This window comes from Megalops cyprinoides, chromosome 24, assembly GCF_013368585.1.
Source record: "Megalops cyprinoides isolate fMegCyp1 chromosome 24, fMegCyp1.pri, whole genome shotgun sequence".
In the NCBI taxonomy this organism is placed as follows: Eukaryota; Metazoa; Chordata; class Actinopteri; order Elopiformes; family Megalopidae; genus Megalops; species Megalops cyprinoides.
This window is the reverse complement of record NC_050606.1, coordinates 22,709,235-22,725,676: the sequence shown is the minus strand read 5'-3', so window position 1 is coordinate 22,725,676 and position 16,442 is coordinate 22,709,235. Positions and strand designations below refer to the sequence as shown.

Below are 16,442 nucleotides of genomic sequence, written 5' to 3'. Positions count from 1 at the left end.
TCTGGAGGCCAGCTAATTCTCAGTTTGACATCTGAATTGTTCTCAGTTTTTGCCCCTTTGAATTTTGGCTCTGGTGATGTGGACACCCCCTTTGAGGGCTCAAAAATGACCTTGGTGCTCTTGGGTTCCCATACAGGCTTTTTATTGTCCTTCATATCTTCAAGGATTCCCTCTGTGGCTTTTGGAAGCCAGCGGTCCTTGTGCTGTTTGTGACCAAACCCCTCATCATAATTCCCTTTCCGTTTGAACAGCTGCTCATAATGAAATGTGCAGTAGAATTCTCCATAAAGAGCAGAGTAGTTGCGGATGCTGGAATAAAGCAAAAACCCAGAAATCACAAGTGGGTGACCGTGGCCTTGTGTTCCATTAACTAGAAAGCAATGTGAATGTGAACTGAATTGATCAATTATCTTGTTATAGGAATGTTGACGAATGCTGACTGATGTTGGATTTTCTGATAAAGGCAATTTGATTATTCAAGATAGCAGAAAAAATCAAAGAGATTTCCCTATTGACAGTTTAATCCCATGTATAAATTTAAAGATTTATCTCAGGCTTTATTATTATTTTAGTTTCTCATTGGTTGTTGATGGGTTTTGTGTGATTAATAAGGGTATTTATTTAGAATTAAAATTTATGAATAATGTGAGTGTGGATATCTCACCTGAGCTTCTTTTTACAGTGTTTGCAGCAGAAGCAGTTGTGATGGAGTATTAACTTATCAGCCACCATTTTCTCCATTGGATAGACTGGTGTCAAACAGGCTGAACACAGTTCTTTTGGAGGCAGCTGTAACTGTGATGACAATAATATTGAATATACATAAATAACATCGATAACAATATGAAAATCATTGAAAAATTCCTTATCTCAATATTTTTTGTGCTGATTATAATCATTATTATGGTCTTATTATTATACATAAAAACACAATTCTGAAAACTAGAAGGTCCAATCTACTCCTGTGGAAGTCTTCTTGATGGTGCAAGGTGCAGCATATCTGATAAATTCTACTGAATACAGAAATCAAACAAATGATTCTGGATATTACAATATTGTTATACGGTATATCAAATTTTGAGTAGAAACCAAATTTGGTCTGAAAATGTTTGTTTCTCAGTAGCTAGACAACTACAATGATGACTGAATCTTGCTCTCTGTAATGAAAGCATATGTAGCCTCCTACTTAAAGAGTGAACAATGTAATTAGATGGAAGAATGTGAATTGGACTGGGGTAACATTAAGGTTTCAATTCTACTTTGTGAGACTGTCATTTCTGAATCATTCATTTCATATATCAAGAAAATTGAAATGATGCTTCAGTTTGTTCAGTACAGATAATTTATTTAATTGCTTACAATAATATACAGTTCAAACAAATGTGTCTGGGAATTGTAATTAATGAACAATTTACCCTTGATACAGAAAAAAATGTTCCAGTAAACTCTGCATTTAATTGTGGGAAACAAATCATTAAATGAAACAATGGCATTCATAAATAATAGTTGTACATGACAGTATAATAACAAGATGATAATGATATCTCTCGAAAATAAAAAAGTAAGGACAAAAGAATAAAACATGTATACGACATGATAAGCACGTACGGTGATATTGAACATTGGGTCTAAGATTGATACTATATGAAGCAATCACCCTGCAACTCCTACAACACTAAATGAACCTCATTAATGTTTTCCTGTCTTTGGGTGGCTGAATGTAACAAAGACTCTTCCTCCCTCTTTGACCGTAGACTGAGGGTGTTCTGCAAAGGGGTGAGCAGACCTCCGCATAAGAGGCGATGTCACTACTTCATATCTGGTTGGGTTGGCAACTACCTCATATGTAGAGGACGTTTTTGTCTCAGACTGCTTGGTAACAATGGTTGATGTCTTGGAGGAAACAAACCTGTTGCCAAAGCAATCTGTTTCCTCATATTTTTCACTAACAGTCTTGGTGCCCACAATTCCAGCTTCCTCGGGCATTGTTTGTACCTCCAGCACGCTAACTTTACGCCTAGGTCCAGGAGGACTGCAGATGTTGTCTACAAATTCCTTCTGAGCTGTGTGCTGCCCCAGATCACCATTCATTCCATGGGACCTGTGACAGTTTTGAGAACTCTGAACTGTGGCTCGCTGGGGACTGGATGATGTAGATGTGGGAGGTTCCATGGGTTTTCTTGCAGCTGACTGAATGGAGATGAAGGAAGGAGAGGAGGGAGAAGCTGTGCGTGTTTTGGTTACTGGGACCTGTAGTCCTGACTTTTGCACTTCCTCTGATTTTCCTGATGATCCAATCCTTTGCCTTGTACTAGCTTCTGATATCTCCTTTCCTTGTTCCATTTTGGCTTTGCTGGAGATGATACTGATCTTTCTTATGTTCTTGGGTGTGGCAGAACTTTGCTCATTATTCAGGGATTCTTTAAAGAGTCCAGATAGCCCAGCAATGTCAGCCTCTGATTTTAAATTTGAGACAGAATACAAAGCCTTCTTTATTGCTTCTTCTATATCCATAAGCCTTGCCAATGTTTGCTCTTTCAAATGGATTATTTCTTCACTTGCTCTTTCAAGATCTCCAAACACGGCCTCCATTGAGGACACATTTTCTGCATCATCTTTCAGGGACTCTGTCCTTTCAACCTTCTGTGTTCCTTTAGTCTTTGCATAATTTGCTTTTTTGCCAGGAGCAACAATCCAAGCAGGCACATTCTCAAATAAGGTCTTCAAAGACTTTACATCAACTTTACTTGTCTCTCCTTCTATTTCCTCTACTTTTGAGAGAATTATCTTCAGCTCCTCTTGTTTCCTCAGATTTTCAAAAATCTCCATTGCTGCTTTCACGTTACCTCTCATAATTTCATCCTTGTGGACTGACAGCCTTTGCCGACGTTCATCCTCTGTCTCTCTTTTTGTTTTTTTCTCCCTTAGAACTACTTTATTCTCTGTTAGCTCTTGGTGGTCATCATTATGACTTCTGTCTTTAGACGGTGTATGGGTTCCACAATGAAAAGGAAGGTGTTTTTGATCAGCAGCATTGAGTTGTAATTGCTGTGAGCAAGGATATTCCTGTTCTGTTGGGGCATGTGATTGCTTAAAACAGGTATCTTCCATGACCATGCATCTTTCATTGCTGACCTCTGCTCGAATCACTTTCATTTTCTTGGGAAGAACTGGGTTGGTAATGACAACACCCTTTTTCCTCTCCCCAAAATTCTGAAGACCTGTTTGAAAGCTGGTGTCTACATTCTCAGAGTATGTCTGCATGCATGCCCGGATTTCTTCTGCCGCATTGATTTTCTGTGGCACGTGTTTATCCTGTTCAGTTCCACCACAAACTGTAGTTGTGGATTTATCACTGAAGGAATCGGTCTGTCTGTCTATCATAACTTCTACATGTTTAACATCATCCCTTAGTTTTGTTAGCTCAGTGCCTTCAATGGTGTCTTTCTTCACAACATGTTGTTCCTCGGTGCCACTTAAACATACTGAACGTCCTGGGAATCCTTTGCAGACCATCTGAACATCTTTAGGTTCTTTAGCGTCTTCAGTGTGCAACAAGTCCTTAGACAGTTCTTGATAGGACACAGGTTTAGGAGGTAAAGGTGGGGGAATCAGTGGTTTTCGTATGTACTGGTGTTTGGTTTTGGGGGGTATTTCTGGGATTTGTTGCTCAGGCTTTTTCAGTGGAGCAGGCACATTTCCTGTGACATCAGGGTTGGCCTTTGTGTGGTGCGGTTTGGATGGAAGGGCTGGTCTTTGAGCCACAGGTTTCTCAAAAGCTTTGGGAGGAAGTGGTGGTGGGCTCTGGGGTTTACTTGTCAAAACAGAGCTCTCATCGGGACAGGGGTCTGCTACTGGTGCCAAATTCAGTGCTGCAGTGGCCGGCTTTTCTCCATAAGTTACTGAAACTGAAGGAGATAATTCAGCATCAGATGGAGCTACAGACCCTATGACAGACTGCTTGCCAACAGAAACTTTTTTCTTTCTGCTCTCTGAATAAGATTGCCCTGCATTTCTGTATATCATTGCAGCTTTAAAGTCTCCTCTGGAAACATTAACGCTAGACTTCTCCAGAGACTGCAGAGTGGCCTGCATATTACCTCTCACAATGTCTTCTTTCTCTAATGTCCTCTGCTCTGTTGCAGCACTCTGGAGAGACTTAATAGCAGCTTTGACATCTCCTCTCACAACAACATCTGCTTCTGCCTGCTCTTCTGAACTCTGAGCATCACTCTCTGATTTTACAACAGGATTTACAACAGAGACAGCTGGCTGTGCATCACCTGAATTAGTATTTATAACTGTACCCCTTGCAAATGTACTTTTCTGGCAAGCTTTCAATTTCTCATCAGTTCCCTGCATCTTCTCAGAATCACTGACCTTTTGATTAGCTGATGTGATCTGCTGGCTTCTTGAGGATGATGTGGACTGCTTTGTTGTTGAGACATGGGTTATTTCCTTCTTTTGTGTGACTTCCACAGATGTCTGCAAACTCTGTACTTGCTGGACACTAGAGGTCTTTTGGGCAACAATGTGCCTTTGTTGTGCTGAGTGTCCTTGAGTGACAGCTTGCTGCTTTCCTTGGACAACAATGTGATGCTTTCCTTGGGATGTTTGTTGAATGCCCTTAGCTTCAGTTGTTGTGTGACCAAAACTCTCTGTGGCTGCTTGAAAATCTGAATTTTGTTCATTTCCCCCCATTTCCACCAAATTTGTTTGGTAGGTTTTCTCTATTTCCTGTCTTTCACAAGAGGCCCCCAAACTGTGGCTCATGCCTTGTTTTTCTGTTGAGGAAAGTTCTTCCTGGGATGGAGCAGTCAGGTTGTATATTTTACCTGGAATAATCACTTCACGTTCCACTCGGGAACTCTGTTTCTTTGCCCGTTCTAGAGACTGCTTAGCAGCCTTTATGTCACCTGACACAATTTCTTCTTTCATCGTAGAGGAATGCTTTTCATCTCCATTTGTTTCTGCCAAGGAGGATGTGACATCCAGGTCATAGATAGTTCCTGGAATGACAACTTTGCGTTCCACTCGCATACTCTGTTGCTTAGCCTGCTCCAAAGACTGCATGGTTGCCTTGATGTCACCTGACACTATCTCCTCCTTCTCCACCGCAATAGGCTGTTTCACTGCCTGTCCAAGTGACTGCTTTGCTGAGGAAACATCTCCACGAATGATCTCCTCTCTCTGCACACAGCTGTCCTTGAACTGGTCAATGGAACCCTCAGAGGAGAAGACTTTCTTGACATTTTTTACATCACCTGGTACAATGTCCAGGACTGTTCGCTCCACCTGCTCCTTGTGTTGGTTGAGATTTCTCTTTGCCTCCCTAACATCCCCCTGAATGATCTCAATCTGGTCCTTGGAGACAGAATCAAGATCATCATCTGATGGTTCTGTCTGAAGGCTTTTCAGGTATTTCAGGTCTCCTTTTTCAATGCAGCTCCTGTATAGATTGACGTTCCCTTTCTCACTTTGCTCTGGTCTGAATGAAGTCAGGGTCTTCTGGTCCTGAGCAGTAGCTAACAGGCTGCCAATCGTGGACTTCACATCTCCTTTTATTATTTCCTGACTTTCTGTTTTGTTTTCACTGTGAATGACAAATGAATAAACAGTCATCTCTGCATAACCGCTCTCAGTTTCTTGAATTACGATTCCTTTTTTCAGAGACTCGTTTTGACTAAGAAGACCCTCAATGACCTGAGCTATGTTTTCCATTTTGTGCTCTTTCTCTTGCTGCATACTAGATGTAGGTTGCTGTTCAGGAATCTCAAATTTAGTGGCCTGAACATGGCCATGTTCATCCTCCTGTAGGAGTGCTACCTGGGGAACCAGGTTTGTTTGGTATAATAACTGCAGCATAATATTTTTGATGTTCCCTTCAACAATCTCTTCCTTCTGAATTTTTGGTCCTTCACTGTTTGTGAAATGGTACTTGGCCATTTTCACACTTCTGGTCTCATTGGCTTCGATAACAATACCATGAGAATGAATGGCATTAAAGCTGCAGAGATGGAGTAGAGTCTCCTTCACGCTCTCAACAGTGATGCTTGGTTCTTCCCTGTGCTGAAAACTGATTTTGTCGATTGGTGTTGATTCAAATAGCCAGGTTGTGCTTTTCACATCTGCCTGTGGCATTTGTTCACGAACTGTGGTGTTAGCGGCCAGATCGGCATCCTTGATGGTGTCCAGTGGTTGTGTTTCAAATAGCCAGGTGCATCTCTTCACATCTCCCTTCTGATTGTCCTCTCTGTGTACTGTTTGCACAGGGGCTTGCTCCAGAAGCTCCCCCTTCAGAGAGTCAATGGGCTGATTCTCAAAGAGCCAGGTAGATGTCCTGACATCACCTCGTTGGACATCTGTCACACTTACCATCCTTACGTACTTTTTGTTGGTGGTCGCTTGAGACTCAAAGTTCTGTTTGTTCAGCTTTACATCGCCTTTTTGAACATCCTCCACAGTTTTGACCACGGGCACCTCTCTGCTCACAAGAGAATTCAGTGGTTGCGTTTCAAACTTCCATCTGGCAGATTTCACATCACCCTTGAGAACGTCCTCCTGTGTGACTGCTCGGATAACAAAGATTTCCTCCTGGGGCTTGATTGTGTCAAGAGGCTTTGTTTCAAACATCCATCGAGCTCCCCTGACATCTCCACTCATGACCTCCTCTTTCTGAACTGTGGTGACCTCATGGAACTGTCCTTCTTTGTCTCTTATGGCATACAGAGGTTGGGACTCAAACAGCATGGTGCTGGACTTCACATCCACATTGCTTATATTCACAGGCTGCTCAGCACACACAAACTGCTCTTCGAGTAGCTGGTCTTTTTCATGGATCTTGTCCAGAGAGAATGTTTCAAATATGAACCTTTTGTTCCCAACATCTCCACCTTCCACATCACTAATGGTGCACTTTTCTTTGATGCCATCTTCCTCGTCTCTGATGGTGTCAATTGGATGATTCTCAAAAAGCCAGGTAAACTTGTGAACAGAACCTGCTTTTATGTTATCACCCTGCTCCTCAGCCTCTGAAACCGTGACAGATGCTAATCCAATTTCGTCAAGGGACTTTGTCTCAAAGATTTCTTTGACTCGAGAAACATCTCCAGACTGGACATCGACCTTGCTGACATATCTCACATCTTGTTCTGCCTCTGCTCCTCTTGCCAGGCTGTCTAATGTCTCAGTCTCAAAAAGGTGCCTCACGGTTTTCACATCAACGTCACTTTTCACACCATCCTGAATGGTACTGCAAAGCTTCAAATGATGTTCTTCATTGTCTTTAATGCTATCCAAAGGCTGTGTCTCAAATAGCCACGTGTGGGATTTCACATCGGTTTTTGGTATTGCTTCCTCTTCAGGTTTCTTCTCTGATTTATCATATAAAATGTCCATTGGCTGTGTCTCAAACAACCACTTGCATGTCTTGACATCGCCGCCTTGTGATTCCTTCTTTTGCACAGATGAATGCTGTTCTGTCTGGTTTACCTTAGAATGAATGTAATCCAAAGGCTGTGTTTCAAACAGCCATTTTGCTGTCTTGACATCACCGGCTTGGTCCTCCTGCCTGGTGATGCCTCGAATGACCTCAACCTTTCCTTCTTCAAACTGGTCCAGGGGTCTGGTTTCAAACATCCACTTGTAGTTTTGGACATTCCCATTGATGGATTCTTCCCGGCTCACAGTTGTGACCTTGTGAAAATTGCCAGACCAGTCTTTGATCGCGTACAGCGGTGTGCTCTCAAAAAGAGCCTTGTTGCCTTGGACATTTCCAGCTGTGATGTCCTCATGACTAACCGCTTGAATATTCTCAGGGTATGAAATGTTGCTGAGTGGAATTGTTTCAAAGAGGTGCTTGTATACTTTAACGTCGCCTTTTTGTATCTCGTGGACATCACTTTTCCTGTCTCCCTCAGCTTCCTCTTTGTTGATACTGTCTAAGGTGCAGGTTTCAAATGTATGCTTTTTGTTAAGCACCATTCCGCTTTCATCTTTGGAAACAGTTACTTTTTTCAAGTGGCCGACTTCGTAGCTCTCCTTCAGGCTGTCCATGGGCTGGGTTTCAAATAGCCACAGTGTGGATCGCACATTTCCTCCAACGATCTCCTCCTTGGATGGTACCTCCCCAGAGGACTCCCCTTTCAGTGCAGCAAGAGGCTGGGTTTCAAACAGCTGTCGTTTTTCCCTGACATCGGCTGCCTCCACCACCTCCACGGTCCCCTGGAACTTATCTTCCTGGATATTTTCGTGAATTGAGTGTAAGGGTTGCGTTTCGAACATCCATCGTTTCTTGTCAACCCCGCCCTTCTGAGCCTCCTCCAGTGAAATGCCACGGATGATCTGCACCTTGGATGCATCCTTGTTGATGACATCCAGGGGCTGGGTCTCAAACAGCCAGCGGGCTGTTCTGACACTGCTGCTATGGATCTCCTCCCGACAGATGGACTTGATCTCATGGACATTGCCCGTGCTGTCCCTGAGAGCACAGCAGGGCTCTGCCTGGAAGAGTCTGATGGTCTTCTGGATATCCCCCTTCTGTTCCTGGATCTCTGACTTCAGTTTTAGGAAGCTGTGATCCTCGATGGAGCTGCAGCGACCAAGGGCATCCAGGGGCCTGGACTCAAACAGCAACCTTGCTCCTGTCACATCCCCCTTCTGAATGGGTTCCTTCAGCACAGCCTCTACTAGCTCTCCTTCCTCTGGGTAGATTTTGTTGAGAGCATCCAGAGGCTGTGTCTCAAATAGCCATGTAGCTGTGTGGACGTCTCCTTTGACCTGGTCTCCTCTCGAAACTGACATGTTTGTGGAAAGCTGACCACTGTCTAATTCACGGTGCTCAAACATGGAGGAAGTGCCCCTGACATCACCTTTCTGCAGTGTTTCCTCTTCCAGCAGCCTTTTAGTAGCATGGGGATCTCCAATATTGTCAAGAGTCCAATTTTCAAAGATCCACCTCATGGATTGGACCTCACCCTGATACCCAGAGTCAGCTGCTGTCTGTGCGGTTTCTGAATTCAGCACTTCCACCAGTTCCTCATCTACAACCTCATCGAGATTCTTCTTCAGCTCTGGGTGAATGTGTTTAAAGAGCCTTTTGAGCTCATTCTTCTGTCGCTGTTGGTAAAATGCAGAGAACGTTTCCTTTGGTGGAGGAACTGGCAAGAAGGCTTGACCTTGGTCCCCAGTGACCTGAGACCCCTCCAGATGGGGTTGTCCTGGGGCTGGGGGAGGGGGAGGGGGAGGAGGGAGGTCATCCTCCTTGCTGGGTCCTTTTGAAACTTTAATCTGTTGGGTTTTGTCTGCCATCTAAATAGAAGGAAAGTCCCTGTGTTAATTTTCATATTTCATTAGTCAAAAAGTGAGATCAATATAATATTTAAAAAATTTAAGTTAGTTAGCCATGAATATGACAGTTTAAGCAATCTCATACCTCTGTGTGAGTTGCGTTGACATCATAGGAGATGTGCCACTGCAAACCATCTTCACTGCAGGCAAGGTTAAATGAACTCCACACCGGTTAGTACCTTATGCTTGTTTGTCTTGTTTTTGTGTGATCTGCTTTCAAAATCAACCCTGATTGCCCTGTTGTGCTTAGATTGAATCACTGCTCTGAAATCCTTGGAGATTTTATTTCCATCCAGACAAAGACTTTGATGAGGTGATCATGTAGATGAGATAGAATGTAATTCAGAGACATTTCATGACATCAAGGATCCTGTTTCTGTAGTACTATTGTATTCAATTATGTTTTGTGCAACACTGGTGGTAAATGATGTGAAACATCTCAGTAATTATGGACAGAGGTTGTCCAACCATTGTCATAATGTCATATTGTTCAGGGTAATCTAATTCTGTATCAAATTAATTTAATACAAGTGTGGCTTCTAGATGCCCTTGGTAAGGACTTGGAAACACTGTTATGGGGCATTATTGTAAAGGAATTTTTCTGTGTTGTAGTTCAGGCTCATTATGAATGTGGTTTGTGTCTTCATGGTGTGATTATGAAACAGATAAAAAGTGAATTCTTTTATGATAAGAAATGAAAAATTAAATAAGTACTGCTCATGAGATAACACAATACCTCTTGTACATGAGTTTATCAATTTTTATTAACCTAAGGCTGCTCTCTGAGAAAATATTTCTTAGTGAGTAATTATTATATATCACAATAAAATAATTATTTGACATATGTCCCTAATAGGGAAATTAATTAGACAATTTCTCCAAAAGTCAAGTGTTTTAAAATATACCTCTATGTTAGTGTTTAGTACAAGCACACAGGGTAAGGGCCCTTATGAGATTGACTCATGTATACTTAGTGTGTCCAGCCAGATAGTTTCCCTGAGTTTTTAAAGTGGAAAACTGATGCATTGGACTGCTAATGTCTACATAGTTCAGACTGTGCCATACTTGTTGTTTAGTCATCATGATGTTTGGTTAGTTGCACTGCACTCAAGAGTAATAGTTGTCTAGCAGATAAACTTTGGTCATACCTTGTTTGCTTTTGTTTTCTTTCCCGAGTGAATGGTGTGCTCTTGTATTACACTACCCTGTTAAAAATAAGGGAAAAAAAATCAGCAGTTAAATATATAGCTTCAACTTTTTAAAAGTTATTTTCAAAACATTTGGAGACACAAGTGCAATACATAACTATATTATAACTGTAACTATAAGTATATATATATATATATATATATATATATATATATATATATCCTGACCCAAGGTTTAAAGGTGACAGTGAAGGAATGTTCGGAATGCCAAGCACTCACTGGTTTTGTGGTGCTGTGTGTGGAGTTGGCAGCTGCTGCTTTTGACAGATAGAGAGCAGATCTGGCTTTCACCGAAGTTGAAGATTTCTCCCCTTGTCGAGTAAAGTTATCCCTTAGGTCTTGCTGAGACAAGATCCTCTCTCCTAGAGTACATAGAAGAGAAATGATGGTGTAAATACAGCCATATGTGCATGAAAATAGTCCTTAGTTTGTGTTCCACCCAATATCTAATCCTCTGCATGTGGCTGAGGACAATTTTGACCATGCCATTTTGACCTGCCATTTTGTGTAGTTCTGTGTGAGTGTGTTGTTGTTGCAAGTAGAAAGTGACCGAACAAGCAGCGGACAGGTGTGTTTGGATAAACAGTGGCATTGTGTTAAAGCGTGTCACTGTGCAATTTTTCTGTGCATGTCTTTGCCTGAGAATGTAGTGACACCATTCTCAGGAGAGTGATAAGAGGGTAATGACCCATTCCCTGTGGTATACCCAGCTATGGGCTTCTGAAATGTGTGTCTGGCGTCTGTTAGGACGTGGACCTAGATAGGAGGGTATAAATAGCAGAAGGCTTCCTGAATGGCCCTTATCTCTGTACTTCTGTTATGCCTCCGGACCCGTGGAAAGTATGCTGCCGCAATCACAGCTGGGTGTGAATGCTCAAGGCCTGCTCCACGACACCATGCAGAACCATATGGACATGGTCTCTCTGCAGCAACTAACGACAAGTGAACCACTGAGGATAGAAAATAACTTGTAATAACATTATAATAATAATATTTATATACAGGGTTGAGAGGGTTACTTTTAATATCTATTCCACTACGGATTACAGAATACTTGCCCTAAAACGTAATTTGTAACATGTTCTGTTAGATTACTCAATCTAAATACTTTGGATTACTTTCTGAACACTGTGTTTTTAATTTTTAACGGTTTTTTACAGAATGTTCACCCGACTAAGGTTCTGCACAGTTATATATATATATATATATATATATATATATATATATATACACAAAAGTATTTGGCCACACCTGTTTTTCAGGGTTTGGGCTAGGCCCCTTATCTCCAGTGAAGGGCAATCTTAATGCTTCGGCATACCAAGGCATTTTGGACAATGCTTTGGACAACAGTTTGGGGAAGGCCCTCTTCTATTCCAACACGACTGTTCCCCAGTGCACAAAGCAAGGACTATAAAGACATGGTTTGATGAGTTCGGTGTGGAAGAACTTGACTGGCCCACACAGAGCCCTGACCTCAACCCCATCGAGCACCGTTGGGATGAACTGGAACGGAGATTGCGAGCCAGGCCTTCTCGTCCAACATCAATGCCTGACCTCATAAATGCTCTACAGAATGAATGGGCACAAATTCCCACAGAAACACTCCAAAATCTTGTGGAAAGCCTTCCAAGAAGAGTGGAAGCTGTTATAGCTGCAAAAGGGGGACCAACTCCATATTAAAGTATATGTATTTGAATACATGTTATTGCAGTACCTGTTAGTGTAATGGTCAGGTGTCTGAATACTTTTGTCCATATAGTGTATATATATATATATATATATATATATATATATATATAGGGTTGGGGAATATAATAGTATAGCTGTAATGACATAGTCCTCTGACTGGAGATATATACACCCATTTGGGCAAGGAAAACATACAGCAAACATCCCCATTTTATCCCGTGTGACAGATCACAGTTCTCCTAGCTAATCATGGTTCTCTTAGCTGATCACAGTCCTCTTAGCTGATCACGGTCCTCCTAATGATAGTGTTCTTCCCAGTGTTGCCATACTTACATAAAGTTTATCATTCATTTCAGAGCCTAAACATGTCAGATATAATGCTGTGTCAGTATTAAAAAAAGCAGTGTGATTAATAGGCCTTGGTCTGATAGGTCCCTACTGCCTCCCCTGGCAGTCAACATGCTTTGGGGGCAGAGCCTTGACAACAATCCGCCGGCTGGCCAAAAACCGCTTGGAGAAAGGAGCTGCAAGCTCAGCTGTAGTGTGACCCCAATTGTCAGCCAACAATGTGGTGCTGGCTTACCTCTGAAGCCGTCAGCACTAAAGCGAGTGCGGCGGGCGCAGGGAATGCCCTTTCCTGTCATTGTGAGGCCCCCGCCATGCGGGAGGGTCTGTAATCCTCTCTGGAAGGCCTTCCATTTGTATCAGCCCCCAGGTGCTTGGGAGGATGGAAACTCTTGTCAGGGGCCTCATGGGGCGGAGGCAGATGGGAACTATAAAGCTGCGTTTTAACCGAATGCAAAGCAAAATTTTGCTTCGCTTTCCTCACGCGAGTTTGATCGCTTGCCTGAAAAATGAACAAGCGAATTTCGTGCCATGTCACAGGAAGCATCTTTGATTACACCAACACTGCTAGCAAGTTTGATTTGAGATTTCTGGAAAGAAGGCATGGCTTCTAGCCCTACTTGAAGGTGATTGGCTTTTGCCAGGTGAAATTTTCACTCGAGTTGAACATTTTTTAACTCAAGCGAACGCTCGCAGTTTGCCCATTCTCCTTCTGCCATTGACTTTTCATGCATCCACGTCACTCGTAAATTTTGCATCGCGTTCAGTTAAAACACACCTTAACACAGCAGAGATGCTGGGGACCTGGGCTTGCAGGTTTGAAGCTCAAATGAGGCACTGCCAACACTGTCTTGAGCAAGGTGCTAAACCAAAACTCTCACAGCAGATATCCAGATTTATTAATAAACAACGTAGAATTATGTAAGTTGCCAGAAAACAAATAATATTTTATCTGACACAGCCAAAAAAAAACAGATTGAAAGGTCTCTTCAGTATCCAGATAAAACATCCCAATGCTTGTATGTTTTAATACTATAAGGTGCCACAAGTCTAACCAAGGCTGGCAAATCCAGCACCACTAACATGAGCTTTCAAAAAGCAGAAAACTAAGTAAGTTCCTCTCACCTGTTGGTATAGTATATACTAGTGTACATCAGTGCTATCATTTTCACACAGGTCCCCATTTTCAGCGTCTTATCAGAGAAGATTCACATTCTCACTCAAGAAGCCTTGTTGAAAGTTGTGCTTCAAGAATAATCTGTTTCTACATTCCTAGCTTTTAATACAAATGAGTTAAGTGCAGTTTGACCCTAGTGGTTCTGTTCAAGGCAAAGCAAGTTCTTTAGTTGTAAACCTTTAATAACATGATGACAGGTGTTTTGGTTACTAAGTTTGTTAAGTTCAGTGATTGCCCATGTCTAATATTATGCAGCAAAGAATTAATGTAATTTTGATATTCAAACTATATAAAGACTTTAAAAAATATTAACGTAAAACAGCTTTAATAAACTAAAATATGATTTTATTCTAAAATTCCCCCATAGAGAAATGGGCCATTTGTGAGCCCAGACCAACAGCAACATGGGCAGGAAAATCAATGAAGCCTTCACAAATGAACACATCAGGGCTCACAATGACATTTAAAGATAGCAGCAGTAATACCTTATCCATTCCAAATCACTCATTTCCCACATGGCAAGAAAGACATTTTAAAATTAATTTTGGGGTCATAAACAGAACGTGCCCATAGATGTAAGTGTGAACAACACACCTTGGTCCTCGCTGGGTCTGTGGGCTGTCACTAATAGGCAGACTGGAGCACTGCCCTGTTTTTCACGCTGTAAGCTCTCACAGCACAAAGAAGGGGCAGGAAGCTGGCGGTGCTCATGCGGTGGGTATTAAAACGCTTTCACAGCTGGATGAGCACGCAGAATAACTGGACATAACACCATTTAAGCCCCGGAGGGTTGCGACCCTGGGGAGGACGATGAGGGACTCTAGCATACGCGCGGATGCTATGTATTCTTCACAGAAGCCATGTTTGTCCATGTCGTTTACAGTTATCGTGTCTTTATTTTTCTTTACTCATAGGTGCTGATGTATTATAACAACTGACTGACAATGTGCAGCTGATCTCTGAATTACCTGACCATAATTTCTAATGTAATACAGTGTAGCACAGCTTTATGGTGCTACTACTACAGTTATCTTTATCGTATGTGGAAAAACGCATACTTCGGCTTTTGTTGATGTCAGTACTGTTAAAACAGAGACAGTTATAGTCATGCTACCCACATCTGTGGAGACTGCCATTGCTACTCCCTATCCAGAAGTGTCTTGTAAAACGGAAGGCCAAAATGTATTATTATTATTATTATTATTATTATTATTATTGTTGTTGTTGTTATTCCTTGATTTCTGCAGTTGACATTTCCTCAAACACAATTTCAGACATTGTTGTATTTACAGTGGCTTCATCAGGACAGATGATCCATAGTATTTTGAATCCTAAAATATAATAATGAAGACAAAGAAGGAGCTGGTCGGTTCTGGGACTGAGCTATTGTCTGCCCTTGTCAGGCTCTTAGGAATGACAGTGAGGGAGCTATTAGAAGCTCAGCAATGTGAAGAGATTTAGGCTGGCTGACAGCTGTCCAAATGGTTAAGAGATGCAGTTGGTGTTTTAAAAAGCTTTCAGCTGCCTTTGAAAGATCCTCTCCACCACACTGTCTTCTGCTCAAATAAATTTATGATCAATCCTGAATATCTGTCCCTGTGATTCACAGCACAGTGCAGAGGAAGATGGAGGTCCACACACTTGGTCTCAATAATAACAGTGAATTATGAATACAAACAACCCATGTCTGAATTATTCTGTCAAATTTACATAAACAATAATATAATACAGCCAAATCTGTCTTTAAAGAACTGTTATGAATCAACATGAACTAAGCCTGTTTGAATGAAGGATTCTTGCACAATATGCAAAAATCTTTATAAAAAAAATAGCCACGAAAAGCTGATCTTCAGAAAGAATTGTTGAAAGGTGGTCGGTGCACAATTCTATGAACAAATGATGTAAATGTTATAAAATTACTTATATTAATGTAGCTATTTGACTGCTATGTAAGTTTCCAGTGTGCTGAAGGCATAGCCCAAGGCATGATGGGGCAGAACTTGCTTTTCAGCCTTATAGTCTTCCATGGCTCCAGGATTAAGAGATGAGAGGAACAGGTCACTCCAGACATTATGATATGGCCAGAAAACAGCACTGCTTCAAAGACGTGCAGTCATCACTTTAGTGCTTTACCCAATTATGTCAATACCACAGAATATATGTGATGTGAGTACAACTCTGTATATAAATATAATATAATATAATAAATCACTAACATCATAATTATGATTTTTAACACATTCAGGTCAGGGTATTTTAAGCACATCCCCCTTCCTCTTATGGGTAGCCATATGTGCATAAACAGTTCATGCATGTATGAAATCAAGTAATTTTATCACATTGCATCTTTAGTAACCCTTTGTACAATTTTGTTGTGATTGGCATCTTATGTGCTATTGCTATGCGCCTCAAGTTAATACATTGTTTTGTATAAGAGACAGCTACAGCTATATCATTAGTAATAGTGGACCATATGATGTCCATATCATTTTAAGTGGCTTTTTTGGTCCCAGATTCACATCCACTAGTTGACTGACACCTCTCACATCCAATCCATCGGCTGACTGACTTATGGGGAATTACATTTGTGGTTCAAATCACAGGCTGTTTTATCTGTTCCACTGCATCAAACGGTTTCACCACCTCTGTCATGCCTGTGAACTGTTGCAGTGTAA

The 16,442-nt window shown here is 41.6% G+C and overlaps 1 protein-coding gene across 1 annotated transcript in view; it reads right to left on the bottom strand.

The window, feature by feature from the left end:
* Positions 1–3,303: 3,303 nt before the first annotated feature.
* The window catches only part of xirp1 (xin actin binding repeat containing 1), a 48,019-nt gene continuing 34,880 nt past the window's right edge, over positions 3,304–16,442 (bottom strand). The window contains exons 9-12 of the mRNA XM_036518739.1: positions 10,776–10,918; positions 10,497–10,553; positions 4,381–9,309; positions 3,304–3,908 (exon numbers count right to left, since the gene is read on the bottom strand). Of these exons, the coding sequence (XP_036374632.1) occupies positions 3,900–3,908; positions 4,381–9,309; positions 10,497–10,553; positions 10,776–10,918 (5,138 nt within the window). The 3' untranslated portion in view covers positions 3,304–3,899. The remainder of the gene's footprint in view (positions 3,909–4,380; positions 9,310–10,496; positions 10,554–10,775; positions 10,919–16,442) is intronic.